Source organism: Gobio gobio, assembly GCF_949357685.1.
Source record: "Gobio gobio genome assembly, chromosome: 9".
NCBI lineage: Eukaryota > Metazoa > Chordata > Actinopteri > Cypriniformes > Gobionidae > Gobio > Gobio gobio.
This window is the reverse complement of record NC_137115.1, coordinates 42,979,762-42,992,804: the sequence shown is the minus strand read 5'-3', so window position 1 is coordinate 42,992,804 and position 13,043 is coordinate 42,979,762. Positions and strand designations below refer to the sequence as shown.

At 36.9% G+C, this 13,043-nt stretch overlaps 1 protein-coding gene across 1 annotated transcript in view; it reads left to right on the top strand.

The window, feature by feature from the left end:
* The window catches only part of sf3b3 (splicing factor 3b, subunit 3), a 36,560-nt gene extending 24,584 nt beyond the window's left edge, over window positions 1–11,976 (top strand). Inside the window, exons 22-27 of the mRNA XM_079825736.1 lie at window positions 102–227; window positions 3,967–4,179; window positions 4,474–4,572; window positions 6,143–6,286; window positions 6,875–6,979; window positions 11,179–11,976. Coding sequence (XP_079681862.1) covers window positions 102–227; window positions 3,967–4,179; window positions 4,474–4,572; window positions 6,143–6,286; window positions 6,875–6,979; window positions 11,179–11,319 — 828 coding nt within the window. The 3' untranslated portion in view covers window positions 11,320–11,976. The remainder of the gene's footprint in view (window positions 1–101; window positions 228–3,966; window positions 4,180–4,473; window positions 4,573–6,142; window positions 6,287–6,874; window positions 6,980–11,178) is intronic.
* Window positions 11,977–13,043: the final 1,067 nt, after the last annotated feature.

Below are 13,043 nucleotides of genomic sequence, written 5' to 3'. Positions count from 1 at the left end.
CAAGCTGCATATCAAAACCATATGTTAAAAGGTACATTTCTGATCAACTTCCTCCAAAACAAGTTTTGAAAATGAATTAAGATATGGGTTCTGATTGACAGACACCTGTGGAGGACGTGCCCCTGGCTATCGCTCCCTTTCAGGGACGAGTGTTGGTTGGAGTAGGCAAACTCTTGCGCATCTATGACTTGGGAAAGAAGAAACTTCTCCGCAAGTGTGAAAACAAGGTGAGGAGTCACAGAATCACCAAAACTTTTGTTTTCTGAGGAAATTAGGGCTGGTCCGAATACCACTTTTTGAGCTTCGAAGCTTTGGTAGTAATCAATATTGAATATTCGAAGCTTCGGAGGGAAGGGGCTGAACATATTCTTCTCTCTAATAAAAGCAGGAATCTCGAGAAGCGGCGCACCTCACACAAGCAGGGCTTTTATGTTCCGAGACACTGCACAAGTAGTGACACAAAACACACAGGTCTGTTACGTCCCAGTTTTGATATAGTAAAAATTTTGATCAGTTAGAGAACAGATGAACTCAAATTAAAAACTAAACGTGCCGCATGAGCCGAACGAGCGTCTCAGCACATCAGCAGCAGGAGTCAGATTTCATTCATCACGAGAGTGAGGAGCTGAATGACAAGATGATGGCGGAAGATTTGGTTTCAAAGCTAAATGTAAAAGCACCTATTTAAGTGAGTTTGTCATTGTACTGTTTTGTTGTTGTGTTTTTCCATTAAGAATAATAGGCTAATGAACCCAAAATTCAAGCAACCCGCCCCTGAATTGGCAAACCGAAAGTAAACTGTGCACGGCTGCATTTGTTCACAGCCGCTCAGTGCACAGGCACTACAATGTGACTGAGGGAAAATGTTCTCACCGTCTCATCCCTAACGGGTAAAAGGCTAATATATTTTGATTCTATTATTCTTTTACACAATGTCAAACCAACTTAACCCAAAATGCTAGCTCAAGCTTGTATGGAAGAAGCGCATGCCTATGCAGTTGTGCGCTGTAGACAGAGAATACTCTGTTGCAGGGAACACTAAGAAGCAAATGTATTTATTAAGGATAACAAGGTTGGGTTCCTATTCAACTGTCCATCCTATTAAAAACTGCTAGGCTATAAAATGATTGTAAAAAACAAAACGTATTGCATTTCGCCAGATTTTATAGTGTAAACGTATGCAAGCATGAATGAGAACCGTTTCGAGGGGGCCAGGTGTGCAAAAAAAACCCAAGTCAAATACCAACCCATCAAACAAATATTTGAATATTCAGGTACAGCCCTAGAGGAAATTAAGTAATGTAACCTACTTATATTCTTGCACTTGCTAGTGATGCATAACCACATGAAAAACATTGAGACAGAAGTTTAGACCACAAAGTTTGACAGTCATTATAGGGTACAGTTCGTCACTGCAGTGTTCAAGTTAAATGGTTAGTTCACTTCAAAATGAAAATTTCCTGATAATTTACTCACGTCATCCAAGATTGTACCTGGAATGTTTTCCTCAAACTTAATTTCTCTTGAAGTTGAAGAAAAACATGAACATCTTGGATGACATGGGGGTGGGTAAATTACCAGGACATTTTCATTTTGAAGTGAACTACACTGTGAAGCCTGAATTTATTTGAGAGAACCAAATACGGCTAAGTGGAGAAGCGGTCACAATTCCTTGATTTAAATTAGAGTACTCTATTTAAAAAAATCCCTTTTAATTTTAATCCTTGATTGCAGTGGTGTAATTAGGGATGCACTGATACCACTTTTTTTTTCAGACCAAGTACAAGTACTTACATTTGGGTACTTTTTCCGATACCGAGTACCGATACAAGTACTTAATACCATTACAGTTCTCCTAACAATGTTTTATTTTCATCAGATGTTTTTCGCTTTCTGACTGTAATAAAAAAAAAATATACAAATTGATGCTGTTGCTGACATTAACATTCAACTTGGTGTTTTCCTAAACAAACATGGCACTGCTGCCCATTTCACATAACTGTAACCTTTAACATTCAGTGGATTTCAGTACCACACAACATAGCTTGGAAAATACTAGTCATGTTATACAGTACGCTATGTTTTCATATCACTATAAAGTAATTTGTTTGACTAAATGCTGCATTAGTGGAGAACAGCAGTGTGTGCTGTCGAGGCTGAGAGGAACATTAGTAGCACCTCAAGCGGTTAAAACAATGTGACATAAAATAGCCTACAGGTATCTATTTTTAAAGTCCTCATGAAATCAAAATCAATCTTACTTTGTCAGCACACATTACAGGTCTTAGGGTGAACAATTAATCTGTGCAAGTTAATACACAGAAAAAAGTTGTTTGCCGTGGTTCTTTAAAAAAAAATCTGAAAAGTAACTTCCAGTCTGGAATGGTGTTCTCTTTATGTTGACAGCCACTCTCCTCCAACCGTTAGTAGTCTATGAGCGAGAGATGAAGAGGAGGAGCGCTGAAGTAAAACCCTGGCCTCTATTCAATATTCCATTGGAAATACGTCATAGCACTGAAATAAAATCAGTTGCAACTTCCGGATCACTGAGACTTCAACGCTTTGCATCGATGCATCGTGTTGTTAGACATTAGATCGTTGCATCAATCTATATCGATGTATTGTTGCACCACTCTCCGACACATTTTGCAGCTCACTGAAACCTGAAGTTTATCAGATCTTAGATAGCCGAACCACTTCCATGCCACTGAATTAGTCTTCCTCTCATCAACTATTTCTTCTGTTTTCTTCTTACTTGTGGAAGCTCTTTCAGTCACATCTGTATTGTGGTCAGGGGTACTCATTTTGTAGCTATAACTTGCCGCGTTGGATCTAGCCTACTACTGCTGAGCACTGGCTGCGTGTCTGTGATGTACGTAATCACACAAGTAGCCAATCGTGTTCTGCTCTTTCTGACGGCTGCGCCCCTGTCAGTGAGTCAATGTATATCGGAAATGTGTTTAAAAATTATATCACTGTTATTGAGAAATTATATTGCGATTTTATATTGATATTTCATTATTGTCCAGCCCAAGTATAGCCTATATTTTATGAATGAAGTGCAGTGTTATTTTACATTTGATTAGTTTCTTTACCTGAATTCCTGAGAATTTTTATTTCAATCATATCTTTGTTCAGCTGTATTTTTGATTATTTGTCTTTAATAATGCTTGAAAATTATATTAATGAGGCTAGTGTTTTTTGTTTTTTAAACACTAAGTGTTCTTAGACGATTTATTTTTAATTTTATATGGTATTCAGCTACAATTAAATGTTTTTTGCAACAAAACTTGCAGTAAATGGGAATATCTTAAGGTTTTTTTTTTTTTTTTTACCTTTTTGGAATCAATAAGAATAATCAGGAAATAACCAGAATCCGAACCGTTAAAATTCAAACAATACCCAACCCTAGTGACAAGGTATCCTATGTAACCACCAGTCTGTGTCTAGTGTATTTAGCTGTTGCAGTGACAACAAGTGGCAAACAGTGTAAAGTTAGAGACAGGTTTGAGAGACCTTTAAGCTGACTGTAAAGGTAGCTATTTAACTGACGGTACTCCAGTAAATTACTAATGTTGTGGGAGGTTCGGCTGAACACTGTGTGGGTTCAGGTTCAAATTCAAGGACCATAACTTTTCTCTGTAATGATGTGTAGAAGGTTGAGTGGAATTTTAATTACTGAATGAGACTGATCGGTATTAAAAGCACAGTGTTTTTATTTACAAAACTACAGAATGGCACTTATCGCCCTTACATTTTAAGACGTCCTGTTTTGTATTGCTAGAAATATCCATGTGTCACTCTTCACAGTTCCTGGTAGTAAATGGCTGATTCGGGTGTTTATTTACCTAAATAATTGTTAGTGACAGCACTATTAGAAACTTTTTATTTATTATATATTATTTGCATGTCTTTGACAGAAGTTTTAAGTTACAACTTTCTAAACTCCTTTTCTTATTCTTGCAGCATGTTCCTAACTTGGTGACTAGCATCCACACTATTGGGCAGCGTGTGATTGTGTCTGATGTTCAGGAGAGTCTATTCTGGGTGCGCTATAGACGCAATGAGAACCAGCTCATCATCTTTGCAGACGATACATATCCTCGCTGGGTCACAACCGCCTGCCTGCTCGATTATGACACCATGGCTGCTGCGGATAAGTTTGGAAATATCTGCGTTGTGAGTGTTGTCACTGGTTTACTTTTTGAGAGCTTTGAGACCAGTATCGCAGATTTACCAGATACTGTTTGCCAAGTCGATGTAAACAAGCTTTCATTTCAGTAAATATTTTAGTGTGGAGTTTTTTTTTATTTTTAACATCTAATATATTGACATGTTGTAATTTTATTAGCAGTTGCGATGAAGAAAATGCACTTGTAAATTCAGGAAAAAAAGATAAATTGAGGTGTCATCTGTATACATTTGCAACAGAAGTAAACTGCATACTAATTTCATACAAAAAAAAATGTCCAGGTCCGTCTACCCCCCAACACCAGTGACGATGTTGATGAGGACCCCACAGGGAACAAGGCATTGTGGGACAGAGGCTTGCTTAACGGAGCATCACAAAAGGTAGAAGTTTCTTCTAACCTCATTACTCAATGCCTCATGTCCCACAGGTCCCGGAAATTGCTTGCAAGACCTTTGGCACTGAGCTGTCCTAACCACTTGTTTCTCATTGTTTTTGTCTGCCTGGTTGGTTTTGCGGTTGCTGTTCTCCTTGCGCACACACACAGACCTGCACCCCAAAACATTTGGCGCGAGTCCATTCCCTGCTCTGGTTCTAAAACCTCAGCAGCAAATCTTGTCCTCTCGCCAGAGATCATTATGTGCAGATTAGTAGCATGGAAATGTTTAGGTGGACACAAGGGAAAGTCCCTATTTGCACACCAATGACTTGCGTCTAGCTTTGACGGACATACCTAAAGTATGTGTAATCAGGACGGGGTGGGTTGGTGTAAACATATTATTGTGGAATTTGTCTTGGGATGCACAATATATCATGACCATGTCAGTTATAAGCCAATAGTAGTTTTTTTTTTTTTCTTCTGTAATTTTAATTGTATTCATCCTATTAGCCATTTGTTGGCCAATGCTGGATATTTCTAATTTCCACCTGTTTAACATCAGATACAATTTTGCATACTGATTATTGATTATGGCTCATAGATTAAGATTTAACCTTTTAAGAGTGCTATCACTTTTTACATTTAAAACTGTATGTGTTTATACATTAATCAGGTTCATTACACAATTCATACACAAGATTCACACCAAGTAACCAAGTAATGGTTATTCATACCAAATGATCTGTTTATCTAATTCTGTTTCAGACCACACACACTCTTGTCTAATACTCCAAAATCCTTAAGATATAGCTGTCTAGTTCTTTGATTAGGAATGACTATCCATCCGTCTGTGTGTGGATAGATGGATGTGTGGAATATAATTGTTTTATGATGCATCGCGATGCTGATGTGAACGATTCTGCATCAATGCATACATTTGTGTTGTTGTTTTTGTGCCCATAGTACATCTTAATGTACTGTTTTATTGTAAATAAAATACTTCTATTATAGGAAATCTTGTGTAACATTATATTAGATCTGTACATTACGTTTTAATATAATAAACCTGCTGCAATTAATGTTAAACAACTAAAGAAAAAAGGTACTCATCCAGTGCTCTCGACTGAAAAACTTTTGTAGCTTTAATGGTCAATTTAGAATTAATACACCTAAACACTATGCAGTGACATTTAAGTTTTTTACATTTTATAAAAATGTTTGTATTTCTTGGTTGTTTCTGATAAATAGATATAAAATGAAGAAAAGTTTAATTTGTTCTGCTGTTTATCTGCTTTGTTCATATTTTACAATGTATTCTAAAATAAAAAGAACAATTGGGATTTATTAACATTATTATTAATAAACAAATTGAAGGAAGAGATGCATTGTGATGCATCGATAATCGCTTCATAATCTAATCGTTGCCCTCTGAATCGTAATCAAACGTTAAGCAAATGAATATCCACACCTCTAACATGATGTATGGAAATGAATTGCTTGCCTGTGACTCCAAACATGCTAACGAAGACCCATTTTAATCCATACCTGTTGTTTTTCTTCCCTGTCGTTCACAGGCTGAGGTGATTATTAACTATCACATAGGAGAGACTGTGCTGTCCCTCCAGAAAACCACCCTCATCCCTGGAGGGTCAGAGTCCCTGGTGTACACCACGCTATCAGGAGGCATTGGCATCCTGGTGCCATTTACTTCTCATGAGGTACAGTTCCTTAAAGTGTGAATAACCAGTAATTACATAAGAGGAGTGCTAACGTGCAATGGTCTTTCATTAGTCTAAAACCACTGAAGCAGAAGAGGTGAATGCCTTGCATTTAGGCCATCAGAGTAGAGATTTTTTTTTTTTATAAAACTGTTTTTCCGCATCACCATTGCCTGAATCACTACGGTACATTCCCTGGGCGCTGCAGCAATATGGCTGTCCACTGGTCTGGGTGTGTGCACTTGGATGGGTTAAATGCAGAGCACAAACTCCGTATGGGTATACTTGGCCACACGTCACTTTCACATCTATAATAAGTGTTTATATTCAGACCATTTTAGACCGTCAAGTCGACACTGCTGCGCAATAGCCCAGTACCTTTGTGACTCATCATCGATATAAGCAGAGAGATGTAGCTCCGGCTACAACGTTCTTTCGCAAGGCTCATGCAATTCTATTGATTAACTGTTAGAGCGTCAAAAGTTATGTCCTGCAGCTTTAAATAAAGGTTGGCTGTAATTTAATTATGATTGAATAAGTTTTTTTATTTGTGAAAATAAATAAAATGTATGTCTCATCTGTCTTTAGGATCATGACTTCTTCCAGCACTTGGAGATGCACATGCGCTCTGAGTTTCCCCCTCTGTGTGGTCGTGATCACCTCAGCTTCCGCTCATATTATTTCCCAGTGAAGGTAAGGACCAACACACAGTTAATAGATTACACAACTTTTTAAATCCGTTACTGTGACCTTGAGTTTCCTTCCTGTGAATGTGCATGTCACAATATTCCCCATTCAATGTATTCCCGCCCAAGGCATAGACAAAAAAGGGGGCACGGCCCGGTTGAGTTTTGTTGGTAGTGTTTAAACTCGTTGCTATGTTAAGGGCGTAACATTTCTGAAACATGCTTAAAGCGGTTGACCGATCATAACACACTGGTCCAGCCAACCAATCAGATTATGTTCTGCTTTTCGGAAGGAGGGGCTTCATAGAGAACTAAACAGAGCATCACAGACAGAAAGGTGCTCCAACAATGTAAAATTGTGTTTTTTGAACATTCAAGCATGGAAAACTATACTAGTAGACCCCAAAATCAAGACTTTGAAAAAGGACATAATAGGTGACCTTTTAAGGTTGCCGTATACGTCAACATTCTGAAAATGTTATGAACCATTTGTCATAGTTATTACTTCATGAATATACACATTATAAACAGCATTTCTTTGTAATGCATGGTGCAGATTACGGCACGAGTAGATAAGAACAGATATATAAAGAAAAACTATATTGTGTGCGCATAATATCTAATGTATTGCATCTCTTTAATGGTTTACTGAGCTTTTTTCATCAGGGTTTTTCATTCTAGTTAGTGTGTGAATGACGAGTTTCACTGTTCGCTTTTCTAGTACTCTCATCTAACAGACCCCCAGTAGAGATTAGGAATGGGTACCGAAACCCTGTATTAAATGAGCCCCGATGCTAAATTATGAAAGACCGCAGTATCGATAAACTCAGACGCTATCGGTTCTGCTGTCGGTACTGGAGAAATTAAGAAAATGCACTTACTATTCATAATTGATATATAGACGTTATTAGGGCTGAAACGATTCCTCGAGTTACTCTAATTAAAAAAATGATTTGCCTCAAAACTTTGTGTAGTGCATTTAACTACACATTGTCATGTCGCAGAAAGACTTTTTTGTGTGAGGACTAGCGCATACTGCATGGATTGCGGTTATATCCGCGGGTGAGGTGGGTAAAGTAATAAAAAGTAGGCTAACATTCTAAAAATTGTGGCTGGATGAAAGAAATCATTAATGTGTTGATTTTAATAAAGACGCGGAACTCTCATTTCACGGTAAAACGCAATAAATGTGTGTCATTAACTTTTCAGTTTCAGCTCACCTCAAGATCAGAGACTGCAATGTGAGAGAGCGGCATCAGCACTGCTAATACAATTTAGTCTCGCTATTTTTAAATGAAGACAACTGTTGAGCTTCAGGGTGTGACACTGACTCACGCACTCGAAACACATAGGCTAACCATCATGAATGGAGTTTGCACATGCATCACCGTTATTGTGATTTGTATGTGAAATGTTTAATGGGACTTTATATATACTTGATAAATGTTCTCAAAGCTAAGTGCAACAAATAGCAGAACGTGCGTGATGCGCAGCGCTCGTGCTTTCAGAGCTGCATGCTTTCATTGATTTGCGTAATTTAAATCTCACACTTTAATCACAGGCTATTCATAGCTCATAACTTAGTAAAACAAGCTGTGTTACTATGATGAATGATGAGCTCAAAATGTAGATCTGTATGTGCGATAAACTTTATCTGAATTAAACACAAACTCTCGTGTTTCCTCATGCTCCAGCGGTTACTCCTCCGTGTGCTGCATAGGTTCTCTACCCTAGTTTAAGTTATTTAAGAAATGTAATTTGCTAATTTAAAACGACCCACTTCATTGATGTTCATGTTACGATAGCATTGCGTTTAACACTGAGAATGTGAATAATTGTAATGTGACGATCGGGTGCGGATATCTAAATCAGAGATGATCATGTGTGGCTGATGGTTTGTTTTTAACAGCGAATTTGGTGACGTTAGAGCTGATCCGCGCATCTAGTATGCCCATCTCTGCTCTTGTTCTTGTTCCAAGTTACCTTCTGTCCAATATTTTTTGCTTCTTACAAAAGCCACAAAACCTTCAGAAGACCGTTAAGGCTTGTGCCTGAGCTGAAGCTGAAACTTGAAAGTTAAGTTGCACAACATAAATGCAATGTTTAGGCATTATTATTTATATTACTATTATTTTTATTTTTAGGTTGTAACAGTAATAGTAAAGGTTTAATAGTAAATAAAATAGTTAATAGTAATTTTAAATTCATTTTTATATTTGTGTATGTATGATTTATATATACACACGCGCAGACACACACACACACACACACACACACACACACACACTTAAAAATCACATATACAAATATAAAAAGGAATTTAAAATTACTATTAACTATTTTATTTACTTTATAATTTGTATTGGCATTGTGACAATTGAATGCACTAAATTGGTTTAGTTTTCACAGACATTAATGTATGCAAAATCAGCAATAAAACGTAATTTTTTTTTTTCTAAAAAGGAAACAAATTAGTTGTTCATTTTAAGATAACGGTCTTATTTTCTCTTGCATGTTAAGTATTGCTCTTTAATAAAGAAAAAGTACTTGTCCGATTACGCGATTAATCGATAGAAAATTTGGAAGAATACTCTATTACTAAAATATTCGATAGCTACAGCCCTAGACGTTATCTTGCAAATTCTATATTTGGCAGCCGTTTCTATATGGGATGATATTAAGCGTTTTTCTGTGATGCATTTTTGCTGACGAAGGCCAAGAGAACTAAACAAAAGTTTAGTCTGGTTACACTTTACGGCTGTGATTATTTAATATCTTATTATCCTTGAAAGTAATCCTCGAAAATAAAATTAAGATCAAGGTAAAGCTATTATAAACTAGCCGTGTTCCGTCGAGCGCAACTTCGATTCCCTTTACAGCAGCGCGCTGTCATTTCTCCCTAAACCTAAACTTGACGTCAGAATAGTGATTGTTGTTAAAGACAGTGCCTACTGTTGCTAAATTGCGTGACGTGTTTGATAATAAAAATGGCTATTAAATGCACAATAATCCACGGAAGAGACGCTGTTTCCAACTTCAAGGCGGCGTGTGTGTGCTGTGAAACGGACTGACTTGCACATTATACTTTAGGCTTTGTGCATGCATCTAAACCATCAAACACACAACAAATAGACTATGTCAAAATGACCAGATTGGAGAGTAGTCACTTAAACACAGTTTGTCTTAAATGGGCGTAAATAGTTTGGAAAAATTAGATAATATTATTAGATCTGCATTCGGTCTTAAAGGGGCAGCGTCTAATAAACCTGCTGACGATTGAGCCATTAATGTGAATCAAACAAAAGGCAAAGAAAATATTCACTGCTCTTGAATGAATAACTTTAGCTTTAATAAGCACTAATCTATCAATGATACATTGAAAACTATGGAGCGTTATTTTATTACTTTATTAGATTTCTTTTTAGGCCGTATTACTTAACGTTAGTAGACCTTCCTGAAATTGAAGCACTGTTGATTTTAATTTGTGTTTTATTGTGTATTTATTTAACATTTGTTTCTTTCTTATATTGTATCTTATGCATATAAAACACAAGAAAATGCCGCCGCACTGGTCCTTTTACAAATGTTTTATTTTTGTTCAAACATTGCTTTATAATCTGAAACAAAAGAAACTGCAATGTTCTGTTCTTAATTGGGGTTTTTTATTAAAATAATATATAACAAAAAGAACTGAGAATACCGTTAATGTACCGGGTTGATAAGCAGTATCGGTAAGAGTAGTACTACCGTTAAAACCTTAACGATACCCATCCTTAGTAGAGAGTACCACAGCATTCAGAATACAGAAAATACAGTCCTCATTAAACAACCATAGATGTTTGTTTGGATAATGTATAATAATGGGAATATTGAGCCACAGTATAACCTTCTCTAAGATGTTACAATGTTTCTATCAACAAATTTAACATCCTAAATGTACTGTCTCCTCCTCAAAGCTACTGAATGCATTTTTAAAAGAACTGGTGAACAATGTTTTTGCTATAGTACTTTCTTTGTCCTCTTTTGAACTTAACTGTAACAACCATAATGTTTGTATCAGACCAATGTCAACTATCGTCTCGGTGCGTCCCTAGTATTTAACAGGTTCTGTTGTATCTTAAAAGAGATGGTAACCAATATACCATTATTTAGACTATTTAAGTCACTTGGTCATTTTTCTCATTGACTTTGGTTGTATGCTTCTAGAATGTGATCGATGGAGACCTGTGTGAGCAGTTTAACTCCATGGACCCCCATAAGCAGAAGAGTGTCTCAGAGGAGTTGGACCGCACACCTCCAGAGGTGTCGAAGAAACTGGAAGACATCAGAACACGCTATGCCTTCTAGTGTCTTTACATCTGGCAGGAGCACCATGAGAAAATCTATCGTTTTTTCCGGGCTTTCCATGTCTGTGGTCTCAACTTTCCTACCACAAGTATAGCAACATTTTGTCACAGCCAAAGGAAGTTCCCCCTTTAACCGGTGCCAGCTGGGAGCCGTCACCGTCCCAGTGGTCAATGACCTTGTCCTGCATGAAATGACTATTGGTACTGTACTCAGCACAAAGCATCTCAGTTTTTAGTTCTTACTGAGTGGTTGCATAGAAAAAAATATTTTTGGAGGAATGTTTTCATGCATAAGACTACATCAGCCTGTATACAAGTGTGGCTTTTACATGTATAGACTTGAAAAATGTCTCTTACTGATTTTGTAGCTACCGCAAATTAAATCCACATTTTATTGTATGTATCAGTCTGCATAAAACATTCCATCATTCAGATCTTGAGTATTTAAATTGTGTATGTTTTGACGATGAAAAATCTGTAAAAAGGGTGAAATTGTAAAATAGCTTTAGTTTTTGTCTCTGTGGAAGCAGCTAATCTGTTTTGGTTTTAAAATTTTTTTTTTTTTTTTTTGAAGAGCCTTAATCATCCAACCCCATAAAAGAAATGTTTGTCATGTGTGTGAGAATTTGTAAATAAACTTTTTTTACTTTCTCACGTGTTTCCGTGTTTGTCACAAGACTAGTCGTTAACTGAGCCCACTGGCAAAGCAGGTTTTCACTGTTTTCTTAAGCTTTTTTTTTTTTCCCCTTTTTTTTATGAAATCTTATTAATCTTTTCACATGACAGTGAGTCATTTTGTGTGTGCCTTGAAATCATTATTCAGTCACTTAAATGCGAGTCAGGCTTCATCTCCTTAAATGTACCAAAATATTAAGCACTCATTTAATTCTTTTGGATACATTTTTCAAAGATAGCTCTGATTGCACTTGACCTGACACCATACTTAAAATGTTGCTTATTTGAAACACTCATATGGCATATTGAGATGACGGACCGACTCTGGAAGTCCACGGTGTATGTTGCTTCATTCTCTTGGTAACACTTGAATTAATTTTCACTTTTGGCTGACTACTGCTTTGAGCTAAAGATACAGCTGACTTAAATTATAACCAAATATGTTGATTGTTGTTCAAAATGATGCAAGTTCTGCAGTGTCATAGGGCTATGTTTGTAACGCTATTGGAGTTGAAGTCAGTTATCGTAGTGCTTCAGACATGGTGGAGACCACCTTTTTTGGCAAAAAGGATTCATTCTGTGAATCATTCTTGTAATTTTCTTATTTTAATTGCTTTGGTCAGTGGAGCCTGACATAAGTGATGAAACATCACAGAAACTCTGAGTTTCATCAGAATGAGTCATCCTGATCACACTAAAACTCACAATGTTATTGAACCGTGTATCCAGGTTCTACCACGCTCCACCTTCAGTCCAGTTATCACTTTAATTGCACCCTTAAGAAGAATTCATGAATAGAGAGATTTACAAAAATGCAGGCATGCTGTGAAGGTACAGGATTGAGCAATATATGGAAGGCCACAAGTGTGTCTAACACTTGAGTTTAATGCTGTGAGATTGTTCCAGTCCAGGGTGTATTGTATGGTCTCTTCGATGTAATATTGCAGTAACCTCAAATTGCTTCTGACTGTGCCAACTGCTTGTGATTGCTGTTACCATGATTATTGTAATTTGTAATCTAAATCCTGGTTCCTGAAGTTACCAAATTCA